Genomic DNA, 16,268 nt, shown 5'->3' with positions numbered 1-16,268 from the left:
GGGGTGTGGAATGAAGGAAGTCCTGCCCTAGATTTCAGGAAGTTCATCCAGCTTCAAGTTAAAGATGCTGGCGTTCTAGCCAGGTGCTGGGAAAAGGGTACCAGCTAACAAAATGTTGAGAATTCATCAAAACCCTGACCCCACGTCCACTTTTGGCAAGACGACTGGTACCCATTTGCTTTAGCCTTGCAAGGAGAGTTACTGGCAGCACTCCCGGCTCTGCCAGTCACAGCTGGGGAGCGTGGGGACTCCGGTTGGAGATGCCAGCCCGGCCCACGTTGGCGAAATGGCTTTGCAGGAAGGCCAGGTCCCAGGTCCTCAATGCTCTCTAGGTGGCAAGGCCTTTGGAGGGCTGACCCAGCCCCCTCTTTTAGAAATGGGGAAGAGAAGGCGGGCCCAGCTGGGTCTTCCCATTAACCGTGGCCACCTTAATGAAGTCCAGGCTGCACCTGAAATTTCAAGTGGGAGATACAGGGTGGTGTCCCCAGGCCTCCCACAGCCGACAGGAGAATCATGCGCCTCTGTGAAGGGCCAAGGGGCACAGAACTCCCTGGGAGAGCTGCATGTCTGATGGCAGGGAGCCCCCTTCTTTGTTCTTGTTCTGAACTGTGTGCTCCCTGCTCCTAGCCAGCCCCCCCCCCCCCCCCCCCCGCAGTGCCCTGTCCCCAGCCCCAGCTCAGCTGCGATGGCAGTCGGAGCTCCTCTGGTAAGAGTTCCCACACCACAGGGGCTGCGACTTGACCTCCTGCTGACACCTGCCGAGCTGTTCCACCTGTCCATCCTAACCCCAGGGGATTCCTTCAGAATCTGCTTTTTTAGCAAAATGCAGGGCTGGGAGCGGCTGTGGCCCTTACCAATAGTGACCATTGGGGGTCACCTGACCACTGACCCAGGATACTGCTCCTAAGACCCCAACGTCAGGTATGGTCACTAACAGGCGGGGGTGGGGGTCCCCAGAGGTTAGGTGTCCTGCCCAAAATCATACAGCCCATGCAGGAAGGAGCGGCCCCGATGACATGCACTCCCGCCCTGGTGCTCTGCCACCCTGGGGACGCCACATGTGAACCCTTGTTTTATCTGCTCAGTGCACCTGTGATATGGGTGCAAGGGAGAGACAAGATGTCATCTAGCCATGGAGGGCCACAGACAGCCAGGTGAGCGGGGCTGGGGGTTCTGGCTGGGGGCGGGGGGCGCTGAGGCCGGAGGAGGAGACAGATGAGGTTGTCCCGCACACCAGGGTGGGACCCTCGGTGCTCTCCTTTGTGAAATGGTCCCTCTGTGTGTGTGTGTGTGTGTGTGCAGACAGCAAATAAGGCAGGACAGGCCTGCTCTGTGACAAACTCAGTGTGTGGCCTTGGACAAGTCACGCTGCCCTCTCTCAAGCCTCAGATTCCCCACCTGCAGCTGAGGTTGGGCAGGTAGAGGGAGCCTGGGGCTCCATCCCGGCAGGGCCTCTGCCCTCGGCCTCAGGTGGCCGGGTGGCCCAGGTTAGAGCCCAGGCCGGCTCCCATACCACCCAGCACAGGCACTGCCCGGCCTGTGTGCGGAGGACAGCTGCTTGCTGAGACATCCCCACTGGGTGGCTGGAGGTGTCCCATGAGGTAGGAGAGCCAGCAGCAGGGCGCCTGCCAATGGCTAGAAGGCATCTTGTGACCCCCTGGACCCCGGGGACGCTGCAGGTGCAGCACTGCCGGGGCCTGAAGCAGGCTTGCTCCCTCCTCGAGCCCCAGACAGAGCACAGCGACACAGGAAGGACCGGAGGAAGTTTATTCACGCCAACGAGTGACATGAGGGAGTGGACCCCGTACTTCCAGAAAGCACAGACCCCTCAACCCAGGGCCTTCCCTGAGATAGGTCTTTAGCGTTTCCAAACTACACAGGGTGCACAGTTAACCAGGCCTCCCGTGGATGCGCCGCTCAGGGCCTTGCCGGCTGCCGCGCGCTTTCTAGCTACGTCCACCTGCCCCAGGGCACTGCTCTGTGCAGAGACTTCCACGCCAGTCAAGTGTCAAAACAAAAGCATCTGCAAAGACAACAGACCCCTCAGCATCTGGCACAAGCAGCGTGAAGCGGCCATGGGCTTTCAGGGCGGAGTGTCAAGGATTACTTGGTGGAACGAAGTATTAGTACGTTCAGGGAAAAGCATGATTTCTTGAGTGCGGTGCATGCATGGTCTGGAGTGTGGGAAGTGAACCGGAGTCTCGCCCACAGAAGACTCAATTTAGTCAAACCCAGCCAACTTGGACCAATATTCAATGTGAAAAGCAGCTTTCAAGCTGGGAGCTCGCTTAGCCAAACGTACAGCAAAGCTTTCGGCTGGCAATTCTTTTAAATTTTTTTGGGCACGGGCTGAAATACCTCTGTGCCCATTAAACTTCCCCACGTAGACTTTTCAAAGCACATTTTAATTTATGCTCGTGCTGTTTTGATTCCAGATGTATAGACTACACACTTTCACAAAGCAGGTCTGAAGGTGTGTAGGGAACAGCAGGTGTCCTGTGGACCTGACAGGCTGGCTTGTGGACGTGGAGCCAAACGTCCCACAGGTGAGGGCTGCTCTGTGGGAGAGGCTCCAGCTGGACTGTTTGTCTGACCATGACATGTTAGCCGGCACCCAATCACCCCAAGGGTTTTGCCCACAGGAGACAGAAAGGAGGGTGTCACGGGAAAACACAGTACTGACACACACACACACAGAGGGCTTCCAGATACCAGGCCAGTAATTACCATGTGACAGAGCCTACGGGTAGTGCTGATTTGATGGGGCTGGAATTATTGGTAAATTACAACTCCTTGTAAGCACATATAAAAGGAGTGTTACTGAAAGTCGTAGGACAGCTTCCGGGGAGTCATGAACTCTTTCACTATCTCGTCTGTGACCTCCTTGCGCCTGGCCTGGTGCTCGGCGATCAAGGGCTGCAGAACCTCTATGAGCGTCTTCTTGAGCTCGCCAGTGAGCATATCGCCGCTGGTGTAATCCTGCCCGGAAGGAGACAGACCGCAGTGACGAGCGGCTCCATGTGCCCGGGCACCTCACTCCTCGGGGCGCCCGCCCAGCCCGTGGCACCCACGCAGAGCCTGGCACAGGGGCAGCGCCCAGAAGTCCAAGGACCTGCACCTTAAACGATGCTTTTCTTAAAATGGAGAGGATTCTGCCTGATGCGGGGCGTGACTCGCCACTCTCCGCCCTGCCCTCCCCTCTGGGCGCCAGAGCTCCGCACGCTGGACAACCGACAGCTCCCTGCCGGCTCCTGCAACGCCTAGTCAGCGTCCCCTGTGCTGTACTGTCTGTCCTGGACTTTTCACTATGATCAGTTTTAAACATGTTTGTATGGCGAGTTCTTTCTTAGTCAGGATTACTTCCGTGGAAAAGATTCCAAGGACCAGAAAACCTGAGGTCAAGTCTACAGATATTCTTCGGGCTCTTCCTACTTCTCACCAAACTGCTGCTGAGGGGCCGTGCCACAACCCTCGCCTCACCTGGGTGAGCCTCGAAGCCCCTGCCGACACTCCGGCAACGCAAAGCCCCGCTAATTCGGTGGGGGAATTATTTGAACTCTTATTCTGTCCTGTTTGAATTTACTGGTCTGTGGCGTCCAGTAACGGGAGACCGTTGTGGGTGACTACCACACTGCCCCGTGCTTTCTTTTGCGAACTATCACCAGGCTTCTTGGCACGTGACTAAAGACAGATGGACCTCCTCGGTTTTCACCTTGTCTCAGCTGACGGCCTGCCCCCAAGGCCCAGGCCCTGAGGGGCTCCGACCACCCTAAGCTCGGCTGCCAGACCCCCCCATGTCCCGTGAGAGAGCTGGGGGCCGGCTGGACCCTGCAGCCTGTGGGCTCACCTTCCTGATCTGCTCGAGCTTGTCATCGTCCTCGAGGAAGAAGGTCAGGTACATGAAGGACACGTCCACGTCACAGTTGCCTCCGAACTGCCTGTGCTCCTCGACGGTGTCCCTGCCTCCAGAAAACGCGTGCTTGTTGACCTGTGGCAGCAAGAGCACAGAGATACTAGTTGGTTCAGGCCGCCCTGCGTGTGGAAACTGGCTGGGAGCCGAGGGTGGCAGCTGGGCCAGTGACTGCCTTCTGCCTTGTCAGGTCCCAGGGCTGGGAGGGTGGGGCTCATGGTCGGAAGAGTCCCACGAATTGCTCCTCCCTGTCTGTCAAGCCTGGGTCTGTGCCAATGGGGCCAACTGAAGAGAAGGGGGGGAGAACGGGTTAGCTCTGAACCTCCGCACCCACGAAACGCACAACAGAGCTGGGAAAGCCAAAGCGCTGCCCATGCTGAAACACGGGGGAAGTGTCCTCAGGTGACAGATGGACACAAGCACCTTCGAGTTTCAGACTACGCAGGAAGGGTGGCTGCTGTCTCCTCTGCCGTGGAAGGGAGAACAGGAGCCACACAAGTGGGGCTCGAAAGGGAGAGCAGAGCCCAGGAGACACGCAGAGGGAGACAGCGCCTGCAGGCAGCCCCACCTAAAAATATGCAGTTTCCGGAGCTGAAAAAAGACTCAGATACTAGCACAATGGTTTTTGGAATCACTCAAGATAATCTTGGAGAAATCAGGGCCAAGAAGCGAGAGAAGAAAAGCCAAAAAGGACAGTCTCCTCAACCTTCTTCCCACGAGCACATGAGACCCACTGTATACAAATGTCACCCTTTTTCTTTACTGGGGAAAAGGGTGGGTAGAGCGACGGTTCCTAGGTTGAGAGGCTTCTTCCTCCTCCCCAGGACCACAGGGCAGATTGCTAACGGGATGCTCCGGGGCTATGGACCAGCAGCAGGCAGACCCCAGGGCAGAGGCTGTCCAGTGGCAGGGAGCGGCACCTGCTCTGTGCCCCACGCAAAGGGGAAGCACAGACGGCCGGATGCTGGTGGGGACGGGGCGGGGTGGGGGGGAATGACCAGTGCACCTTCATCTTCCCTTGCCTTCATCAAGGTTAAGCAAACTGCACTAACCATGGAAACTACAAAACAAATGGGAAGAGAAAGCACTAGGACTGGGTTCTCCTGAGCTCTGGCGCCCTTGGGCAGTCGCTGGGGGTCTGATGGTGCCGCGGGGCAGCCCCTGCCCACACGGGCCTCTTCCTATGCTCAGGCTCACAGGCGAAGCCAGGTCACTGCTAGGCCTCAGGGAAGACCCTCTAGTACCAGGAAGAAAGTCGTGAGAACAGAGCCTCCCAGGCTCCAAGGGCTGGTTTAAAGGCTATCCAAGGGCCTTGGGACAGTTCCCGGTCCTCGTCTGATAGCAAGATGAGGAAAGGTGCGTCTGTTGCATGTTTTCCAAGATGCATGGGTGCCGCTGCCACCCACGTACTACTCCACCCATGGGGCCAAGACGTGCCACGAATGGTGGGCGTCACCATGATCACATCACTAAATTGCCAAAAACACAGTGACCTCCGTACTGCTTTCCGCATCTTACAGGCGAGAACGGGGCGCAGTGTCAAGGACCTGCTGAATGTGGCAGTGAATGGCAGAGCCAGGCTGACCCTTCCTGGGACACCAATCTTCTGACAATGGCTTAAGTTTGCCTGGTGTTGGACTGGCTGGTCCTCAGTGCGGCTGGGGCCCCCCTCATGGGAAACCAACAGGAAAACGGGTTTGGGTTAGGGTGCAGAGCAGCCTTGGTTGTGGGGACCAGAATGCAGGGGCCAGGATCCAAAATAACAAAAGCAAGTGAGATATACCAAAACCAGCGTGATCTGGTGTAAAAGGAAACTATGCCTGGCAAGGATGTCTGGGCTGAGGGACAGGGGAGCTTGATTCAACCACCAAACTCCAAGAGAGAGTGCACTCTGGCTGCTACAATCCAATGGACAGTTGAGCTGGCCTGTAGGAGCCCCCAGGCCCAGGGCAGGGTGAGGCCACTGAACCAGGCCAGCTCTGGGCATGGGTACTACAGGGCTCCTGTGATCCAAAATCACAAGTGGGTAGCCGGGCTGGCAAACTGCGTCACAGACACTCGTCCCTGAAGAGGAGTTCCATACTCCGAGGCTGCCGGCAGGAAGGACTGGTCTGGCGGGCTCCAGAGCAGGGCCTGTGTGACAGCCTGGGGAAGGCCTGTTTTGGCCTATCCTGCAAAGCAGCTGACCAACTCTTCATTTTGAACTAAATTCTTAAATCTGGGCTGCACTCCACAGTTCACAAACACTTTTTACATGTGATCAAACGTAAGCCTTGTCTCAAGTCTATGAAGTCAGTACAGCGGCTCCCACTTCAGAGATGTCTCACCTGGACAAGGTCACTCACCGACGGCAGTGAAGCGGCAGGACACTGACAACCTGGGGTTCCTGACTCTAGGCCATGGGAGGGCCCATGCAACTGGGGAGCTGGGTTCCGGTCCCAACCCCACCACTCCCCAGCTGTGTGGACATAGGAAGCTGCCTGGTCCCTCTGAGTTTTGACTTCCTTGCCTACAAGATGAACATGGCCTCCCGGGTGGTTGACAGGACTTGGTGAGATCACACAGGCGACCACGTGGCAGGAGATGACACAGCCAAGCTGCCGTGTGCCCAGCCCGGCTACTGCTGCTATTCTCAGGAGAGCCGGAGCAAATGCCCCACCCCTGGCCAGTCCTGCCCCACATGCCGCTCACAACCCTCGCGGCCTCTGCAGCCGTGTGCTTCCTGACCTCACGCTCACTGCCCACGCAGCCCTCAGGGCCTTTGCTGGTCCCTAAGCGAAGGAAAAATGCCTTGGATCCAAAAATGACTTCTTTAAAACTAAAAAACCAAACAAAATGCCTTCTTTTCTGCAGAGAAGAGGAGCCCCCCTCCCACTTCTGTACTCAGTGCTTTGGAACTTCCAACCAGTAGTGAAAGGCTAAGAAAAGCCCTGAATATACCAGCTGCCAACAGAGGGTGGAAGAGAGTTTGGACATTAAAGGTTTCTTCGCTGTCAACCAGAAGCCGCTAGGGACCCTGGAAGGGGTTGCAGACGGTTGTATTACACACCTCAGATACTGATTTGGTCACTCCTGCTATAAACTTCCCACCCACAGACACACACCTGATTCCAAATAAAATGTCAACAGCTTCATGGGACAGTGAGGGGGCTGTACCTGTAGTTCAGCCCTGAGCAACAGAAGCAGGGCCCTGGGAAGGAAAAAAGATCAAACGGATTCCTAATTCTCATTTCTTTGGTGACTTGACAAATATTTGCTGAGTGCCCGTTGCATGCCGGGTCAGACACGACTGTCTTATTGAAGGGACCCCACCCGTTCCCAGTGTCCGTGAGAATGTGCGGCCCCTAAGCCCCACCTAGGCTGAGCTGGTCATCCTCTCTGGCCTTCATCCCTCTAAGGGCACTCACCACTGTCTCCGCCATGAGAAATAAAGCCCAAAACCACAAAGCTCCTGGTCCATCTACTGGACTATGACCGTTGCTTGAAAATTCACTAGAATATGTTCTATCATTTACTTTCAAGAAAACTGCCACGGGGCGCCTGAGTGGCTCAGTCGGTGAAGCGTCTGCTTTGGGCTCAGGTCATGATCTCAAGGTCCTGGGATCGAGTCCCGAGTCAGGCTCCCTGCTCAGCGGGGAGTCTGTCTGTCCTTCTCCCTCTACTCCTCCTCCCACTCATGCTCTCTCTTTCAAATAAAATCTTAAAAACAAAAAACAACAACAAAAAAAGAAAACTGCCATGATTTTGCTTCCAGAGCAGAGCACTGGTGAGAAAAGCAGAGAAGAAAGAGAAGAAAAATCCAAACTTTCACAAGTTCAGCGGGTGCTGGGGAACAGGGACAGCCGCCTTGAGGTCACGGGCAGCCGTTGTCACTGATCCTGGAACCCAGCGCCGTGGCGAGGATGCTGGAAGAATAGTCACGCCACACGTGTGCGTGACTGCGAGTGTGTGTGTGTGTGTGTGTGTGTGTGTATGGCACGTCTGCTCTGTGTGCACAGGCTGCCCCTCCACCCCAGACGGTGCTCACCTTATTCTTGATCTGCTTGGCGGTGTCCGTGAGGAAGATGGAGGAGTTGGGGTCGCTGGCGCTCATCTTGGTCTGGGCCCCCTGCAGGGCGGGGAAGAAGGTGGAGTGCAGCAGGGCTGGTTTAGGGTAGCCGATCCTGGGGGCGACGTCTCTTGTCATCCTGAAGTAAGGATCCTGTGGAGGCAGAGGGGCCTCTGAGGACAGCTGGCAGAAACAGGCTGGCTGTCAGCCCGTGGACAATACCTCCGTGGCTCCATGGGAAGCTCCCAGCTCCCAAGTAGCTTACAGGACCGCCCCCGGCCCAACACCTTTTAAAACCTCCATCCCCATCAAAGAGTGCAGCGCCCCAGACCAAACAACGCCTCGCTCTGCCTCCTGACCTGGTCGATGGCACAGGGGATGAGGCACTGGATGTCTGCCCGGTCTCGGAAGATCTGAGGGAATGAGTTGCTGAAGGAGGGGGCAGCCTGGATGGCAGGAAAGCTGATCTTCCCTAAGTGCAAACACAGTATTTTTACACACGACATTGACTCCTGTTCTGGTTAATTCACCCAGCAAGAGGGATGAACACGAACAGGCGTTCTCCCCTTTAGAGACGCGATCATCGCTCTAGAGACTCAGAAAGCACAGAACAGTAAGGAAGAGAGACAATCTACAGTTCCAGTGTGTGTCTCTTTTCATGTCTTCTCAATTTCCCTCTGCGTTTCTGTTGTGATTGCACACTATCCAGTTTTTTCCTCACCTTTCCCCTCATTTGGGTAGTTGTTAAATACATTGTCCTGTAAATGTGTCTGGGAGTGTTCAGCCAGGCTTTACCCACGGGCACATAAGTTGTTCCTCGCCTTTAATCATACAAATTACGATGACCTGGTACCTAAAACTGTTTTCAGATTTCAAGTGCTGTTGTTAACACCGCTACTGCTATTTGCTTAGACCTGCACAAGGGGTCCAAGGGCACTGACCTTTGTGTGAGCTCGGACAAGCGGTGTTGGGCCAGCCCCCACCAGCTGTGCTACGTGGGCACACTCACGCTGCCACCACCACCAGTGCCCCGTTCACGCACACAGTGGCGGCCATTTCCTGCATGGGGATGCAGGCTGTGCTTGGGGCCTTCCCCGGGCTCGTCTACTGCTCACACCTCTACAAAAAAGTGCCACATGGCCCCCACTTACGGACATGGACTTTGAGGCTCAGACTGTCGACATAGCTTGCCACAGCTAAGACACAGCAAGCAGCCGGCTGGGCCAGGACTCAAACCCAGGTGTCGGGCAGCACAGCGTGTGTGGCTAGTCGTAGGTCTACTGTCTCTTACTCGCCCAGTGCCGCCTTCCCTGAGACATCTTCCCATGAAATGCTGGCATTCCGACAATAGAAACCCTCTCGAAAGCACAGGGTTATGTCCCAATTGTCAGGAATGCATTTGACCGAAACATCCAAGAAAAGGCTCTTGCTCATGTGAAAAGCCCCCCAGTGAGGCCTCTCCACGGCGGCGTTTCTGCTCTTGCTCCTGATGGTCCCTCAGCACCAGGGCCCTGGGCTGTGCCCCTCCCAGCAGGACAAGCTCTCCCATGTGGCACCCGCAGGCACACCCTGGGATGCTGTCCTGGGATAGCGGCTGCTCGGCCTGGAGCCGAGCCCCAGAAACAAAATAGGGGAGGGGAGCAGGAGACCCACAAGTCTCAGGGATCAATTCTTAGCTTCAGGAGCTGTGGGACTAGGAGGAGAAGGCTGACGCATCTGACAGGCATGGAAGTATATGGAAAGGGACGTGTGTTGTGCAGGGGGCTGAGCCACGGAAGGACAAGGAAGGTGGGCAGGGTGGGCTCCTCAGGGCTCTGCTCAAGCTCTTACAGGGGAAGAGGCTCCTGGCCTCTAGCAGAGGCACCCACACTAGCTGGGACCCCACGAGCAGGCAGAGGAACTCTAATCATCCCCACCCTTCTCCTTCCTTCTAAACCTCTTAGTGGGGGACTGAGGAGTGACAGATGGTCTCCTGAAGTACAGCCCCGAGGCCCAGAAATGGGGCCGCAGGCATGGCACCAGCTCCTCCGGCTCCCAGGGAGACCTGCCCGTGGGCTCGCTGTGGGGAGGTGAGGGGCAAAGGCTGCCACCTGAGAGGCAGCTGGGCCCCGGGCAGCCGCCCGTGTTTCACCCCAGGCTGCAGGCCACGGCAAGCTCCTTACCGATGGAGTCACTGTCAGTGAAACCGAAAATGCCTTTTACTTGGTTGAAGGTAACGTGCTTCTGAATCTTCACCACGTTCTTGTAGAAGCCTGGGCTCATCCTGCAAAGACAATCGGAATCAAGCACCGGGTTCAGAGGGCAGCCGCCCGCCAGAGCCGAAGCAGCAGACGGTGCAGCCCAAGTATGCAGCTGTGGGCTGAGGACACAGGCTGGGCAGGAAGGTGCTCAGAGGGCATCTCTAAGTGAAGAGCTGCAGCAGGCCAAGCGGAGCTGCCAGGGAAGTGTGGGAACCAGTGTGAGACCGACGCCAGATGATGGGCGGACGAGGCAAGAACGTAACAGGATCAGACTCTGTGGCTTGCAAGGAGCATTTCAGCTCTGCCAGGGTCAGCGGCCAAGTGTGCTGTAGAGCTTTCGGTATGGGAGCCCCGAGGGAGCGTTCCTGTGAGACAGACCCTGTTCTGTGTGGTGGGAGACTATCTGCAGAGAAACCAACGCATCCAGCTGCCACGGCCCCGTCCACTTCGGCAGCGGTGCTGTCTGGGCAGGATGACCTCATGCTCAACAGGGCTGGCCCACAGTGGCTGGCTCAAGCAACCAGATACTCTCTCCTAGATGGTGAGGGATGCAGACGGGAGGCCTGGACCTGCAGCAGCCATTCTGCTACCAGAGGGACCTAGGCTGAGGATGAAGCAAATACAGGGAGGGGACAGAACCCAGAGAGACTTCTTATATGGCATCTCTAATATGCTCAGCAGCTCTACTCTCTACCGCAGCAGGTGTCAGGCCCCACAGAGACAGAAAGAGAAAAACTGGAAGAGCTACTGTTTACTATGTGTTTACATCATGTGGCAGGAGCTGTTAAGTGCTGGACATGGATTAACACTGCTCAACTCCCCTTTGAAGTAGCAGCCTTGCCTCCACTTTCCAGGTAAAGACCGAGGCTCTGAGAGGTTAAGGGTCATGTCACAGACCCAGTGAGCACAAGAGCTGGGATCCAAAACCAGGCTCGGCTGGCCACAACGCCTATGCTTTTCTCACCACATCTTGCAGCTTTTGAAAAAGTTTAAGACTTTTGTCCCTGGATGGAGAACTCCTGAATGTCCCTGGGCAGATGCGGGGGTGGGGGTGAGGTGTCAGAAATATAGGGGCACTGGCTGCCTGGGTTGGGGGCAGCCATGAGGCAGGGAGGACTGTAAAGGCAAAGACCCCACACCAGGGCTTGGGCAGAGTTGAACCAAGTCCCACTCAGGAGCAGGAGAGGGGAGAGAGCCACTTTCACGTAGCAGCTTGCTGAGTTTCGGCCCCAGGGCACTGGTCGGGGTGGGGTTAGGGACCGTGTTACAGAGAGAGGACACACTGGGAACCTGGCAGCATGCGAAATGCTCCCAACACGGGTGCTCCCTGGAATGCTCAAGGAATAGCTACTGCATGAAGGAGTGGGCTGAGTAAGCGGGCAGAGAGCAGATAACTCAGGTGCCCATCACACAGGAAACGGTGGTCAGGAGGTGAACCCAGGCAGGCACGCTGACGAACCCCTCCGCTAGACTGCTCTCACTAGTACGAAGCCCCCGACTTACAGGCTAACGGAGGCTCAGAGAATGTAAGGACTTGCCCAAAGGAACCACACCAACCAGGAGCAGGGCTGGGTCTGGAACACCAGCTCTCAGATCCCCGGTGCAGTGGCTTTCCATCCCCCACGGCTCCTGGCAGGAAGGCCTCCTTGGGCCCACACACAGGGCCAGAAACGTGTGTGGGGACGGGGCGTCCAGAGCCAGCTTGCCTGCCCTGGGCTTCTTTCCCCATGGGGCCCTCGCCGCTTCGCTCCCACCCAAAGAGAGGGTGGAGGCTGGCTTGGTTGTAGTTTCAGCTCCTGAAGACCAGGAAGGAGCTTTGTTAAATTAAAAATCTGAGTTTTTTGAATTAAATTTCAAGGAAAAAAAAAAAGTTCAACTGTTCAAACAAACAAACAAACAAACAAACAAACAAAAAAACTCTTAAAGGGAATAAGACATTTGAAAACAGGACTTAACTTTTAAAACTCTCTCCTGAACTTAGGTTCAACCTAAAAGGTCTTTCTGAGAAGAGGCAGCACAGACCCTCTGATGTACAAGTCATCTGGGTTTTCATTTCTACTCTGAGTTCATGAAGAAAAAGGAAGTTCCTCTTGAGCAAGGTTGAGGACACCAAGTGCAGAACGCAGAGAGATGGGCTGGGCAAGTGGCCTCGGATCCCGAATTCTCTCAGAATGTGCAGAGTGCAGAGGGTGTGTGTGTGTGTGTGTGTGTGTGGTGGCCCCTCCCGCGCCTACCACTGTCATCATCGTGGATGCAGGAGGTGTTTGTTTCTGCCCCACCAGCACCTCCGGTCAGCGAGGCAGCGACCCTGCTTGGCTCACTGCTGGGTTCTCAGGGCCTAGGAGGGCACTGGCCACAGAGAGCACTCAGTGACTATTTGTTTTACTGACCCAGCGGAGTATGGCCACCCCTCACCCCATACCAGATGTGGCCAAGGTGGAGCCTGGTGTGCTGGGGGGCGCATGTGAATTGGACCGTGGGAGGGACTGCTCCCAGGAAGAGGTGATGCTTGCCCGTGTGTTTGGAGACCACGTAGGGCTCCTCCGCATTGGGACAGGTGAGGTCAGAAGAGGGGGGGATCTCTGGGCAGAGAAGAGGGGGGCTGTGGAACTGCAGAGTGTTCCGTCTCGCTGAGGTGGCAGTGACACTGGAGAGAAACACCAGCCTAATCACTGAAGGGCCTGTCATGGAAAGTGAGTGCTTCATCCTGATGATGACAGAGTGGGAGCGGCACGGGGTGGAGAGTGGCAAGACCATCTGTGCTTCACAGAGAGTGCTGGCTGGTGGGGGACTGAGGCCGCGAGGGGCTACCGTGGGAGGCAAGAGGCAGCACCACAGGATGTGGTGACTGGGCAGCTGCCAGCTCGGCCTGGCCCTGGAAAGAGCAGCAGGGCCCAGGGTGTGGCTATGTGCGCGAGCAGGAGAATCAGGTCTTCTTAAGGAATGAGGGGAGAGAGAGAAAATAAAGCACCATGCAAATTATAATGATGATGACTCCTAAGGTCTCATGTAACTCTATTTCATTGACCAGCCTTGCTGCGACTCATGACCATTAAACAGAGGTGCCAGGACTTGAAACCAGGTCTGTGTTCTTCCTTCAAAGACCATGTCTCCTCAAGGACACCACAATGTCTCTATGCCCACAGAGAAGTGATTTTAAAAACCTCACAGATAAAATTAAAAAGTTAGGAATTCATTTACTAGTTGGCAGAAAGGCCAGACTTCTTATCAAGGCAACTATTTCTGTGGATATGAAGCCACCACCTGGATGCAATCCTATAAAGGGGACATTCTGGGGAAACGGTAATAAGCTCCTCCACACTCAGTTGAACACAGTCCATCCCGTGCTTTGCCGCACCCTGTCCTGGCCCGGCGACGAGCCCTCAGTGACAGGGGCCACACCCCTTACATTCCTGGGGACCGCCAGAGCCTTGGGGGGAGCACTGCATCTCAGGTGCTCAGGAAGTACTTGCTGAGCAGAACAACATATTCTTACTGGGACACGTGACAGAGTCTTATTTTTCTTTCTTTCTTTTTTTTTTTTAAAGATTTTATTTATTTATTTGACAGAGATAGAGACAGCCAGCGAGAGAGGGAACACAAGCAGGGGGAGTGGGAGAGGAAGAAGCAGGCTCCTAGCGGAGGAGCCTGATGTGGGGCTCGATCCCATAACGCTGGGATCACGCCCTGAGCCGAAGGCAGACGCCCAACCGCTGTGCCACCCAGGCACCCCAGAGTCTTATTTTTCTAACACAGTTCTTGGTAGTCATTTGGGATGAAGAAAACCTCAGAAGTTTCAATTTGGGGACACCTGGGTGGCTCAGTTGGTGAAGCGTTTGCTTTTCGCTCCGGTTGCGATCCCAGGTATGAGGGGACTGGTGCCGCTGTGGCTTCTGATCCCAGATCAAGTCCCGCACTGGGCTCCTTGCTCAGCGGGAGCCTGCTTCTCCCTCTGCCTGCTGCTCCCCCTGCTTACGCTTGCTCTCTAGTACTCTCTCTCTGACATATAAATGAAGTCTTAAAAAAAAAAAAAAAAGCTTCAATACAAGGGTTTTCTGAATGCAATATTTCAGCTACGGAGTGGCCGATTTAAAGAACTGGACTGTGAGGGGACCGTGTGCCAGCCAGTCTTTTCTCTGTGAGGAAAAAGGTACTCCAAGAAAGAGAAAGACCCTAACCCAGCAAACTGACTCTCCCTGGAGGGAAAATACAATTCCGTCTCAAGCTGGGGCTGGAAACCTCAGCTGGTGAAAGAGACCAAGAAACCACATCCCGACATGTCAGAAAGGAAGGAAAACGTTCTCCAGATCTTAAGGACATGCAGCCACGCACTCCTTACCCCATGTAGTCGAGGTCGGAGAAGATGAAAGTCTTGTTGATGTCAAAGCCGCAGGCAATGATGTCCTTGGCGTTCTCCACGGCATAGCCATAGGCCTGGTCCAGGGTCAGGTCCTTCCACAGGTACTTCTCATCATCCGTCATCTGGATGACCAAGGGCACGTTAAACACATCCTGCAGCCACCTGCGAGACACGCGGGAAGAAGGCTGTCATCTCACTTCCCTGTTCTGCATCTGAACACACAGCTCCTACTGAGAATGTGTGTCAAAACTTTGTCTATCCAATCACACAATCTTAAGCCGTGAAGCTGGGCTACGACACTCAGCAGTGCAGAAGGCCCTGTGTTCTGCTCCGTGCGAGCTGATCTACGCGATTTTGCAGCCTGGCGATGGTTTTAGGAGGTACGTGTTATCAGTCCCCTCCTGCAGACGTAGAAAAGGTGGCTCAGGGAATTGACTGCTACGGTCACAGGGACAGGGACAGGAGGAGACAGACAGGCTGACTCCAAAGCCGTGCTTGCTCCATCATACCACGCTTTCTAACGTGACACTGGAAACAGAGGGAACCAAAGCCACAACGGCACCAGTCCCCTCATACCTCGTTTAACAAATACAACTAGGACTGTCCTGTCATTCTGACATGGTTGATAACTAACATTCCTAATTCACTAATAAAAGGGAAAAAAGACATACGATACAATACTTACTTTGTGAAAATAAATGGGATGAGGTGACCTACATGCATTGCTTCAGAAGAGGGGCCCCTGCCTGTATACAGATAAAATGGCTTCTTGTTTTCATAGGCATCAAGAATTTGGTTCACATCTCTAAAGGAAAAAGGAGAAAAGGAAATGGTGTGAAACACTGAGAGAAACACTAAAGCACTAATGCTCACTTGGACAAGACAGAGAAAACACAACACAACGATTAGAATTTGTTACCCATGGTGCCCATATTAGAAAAATGACAGGAAACGTCTACCAATATGATTTCTTTCTCCTGTGATTGTTTTAAAGTAAAAGACATGCAGGTCTGGAATGAAAGAGGGATACGGTTGGGCAGCCAATGTAAGCCCTTCAGAAACTTCAAATACCAACATCCACACACCATCTACTTTACACCTGTTCCTGGGAATGACACCAAGCTGAAACTACACAATCCTTGGTCAGAACCCCTAGCCTGGAGACTCTGGAGATCTAGACCGGGGAGACTGCAGGGTTCCACACAGTCCTGACTCAGGGACAGGAGTTAGAAAGAACTCCTAGGAGTGTGGAGGGCAAGTCCCTAGCTGGAAATCTCACTTGGGCTTCCTCAGCCAGGCTGGGACCAAGTGTCTTCAGCTGGGCGTCATTCTGGACTCATCCACCTGTCTCCGGGACTGCGGTCCACAGACGATGACATGAAGGGTTCTCCTTCCTGGCTATGCGTCAGAATCACCTGGTCGCATTACCTCTGCCTGGGTCCCACCTTCAGAAATTCTGATTCAGTGGGTTTGGGTGACGTCTGGGAATCTGTTATTTTTAAAAAGCTCCCTCAGTGATCACAAAGTTCGCCAGGGTGTGAAACCACTACTCAAGGGTGCAAATGTTCTTTGTTTCTGGACAAAGTGTCCCCAAATAAAAGAGGACCTTTTTCAGGGGTCCGAGTAGGAGACCCCACACGAGTATTCTAAAAAGTGACTCCTCCTCATACCCCACATCAAGGGTTAACAGTGCTCCTCTCTGGGCTCATG

General features: G+C 54.7%; 1 protein-coding gene across 6 annotated transcripts in view; it reads right to left on the bottom strand.

Annotated features, from left to right (window-relative positions):
- Positions 1–1,753: 1,753 nt before the first annotated feature.
- WARS1 (tryptophanyl-tRNA synthetase 1) overlaps positions 1,754–16,268 on the bottom strand; it is a 32,103-nt gene continuing 17,588 nt past the window's right edge. For all 6 annotated transcript variants that reach the window (XM_026515306.4, XM_044389933.3, XM_044389931.3 and 3 more), the window contains 7 exons: positions 15,244–15,363; positions 14,538–14,720; positions 10,121–10,221; positions 8,318–8,430; positions 7,938–8,111; positions 3,848–3,988; positions 1,754–2,979 (listed from right to left, as the gene is read on the bottom strand). In XM_026515306.4, coding sequence (XP_026371091.1) covers positions 2,818–2,979; positions 3,848–3,988; positions 7,938–8,111; positions 8,318–8,430; positions 10,121–10,221; positions 14,538–14,720; positions 15,244–15,363 — 994 coding nt within the window. In that variant the 3' untranslated portion in view covers positions 1,754–2,817. The remainder of the gene's footprint in view (positions 2,980–3,847; positions 3,989–7,937; positions 8,112–8,317; positions 8,431–10,120; positions 10,222–14,537; positions 14,721–15,243; positions 15,364–16,268) is intronic.

This window comes from Ursus arctos, unplaced genomic scaffold (assembly GCF_023065955.2).
Source record: "Ursus arctos isolate Adak ecotype North America unplaced genomic scaffold, UrsArc2.0 scaffold_25, whole genome shotgun sequence".
NCBI classification, from domain to species: domain Eukaryota; kingdom Metazoa; phylum Chordata; class Mammalia; order Carnivora; family Ursidae; genus Ursus; species Ursus arctos.
This window is presented reverse-complemented; position numbering and strand designations above follow the sequence as displayed.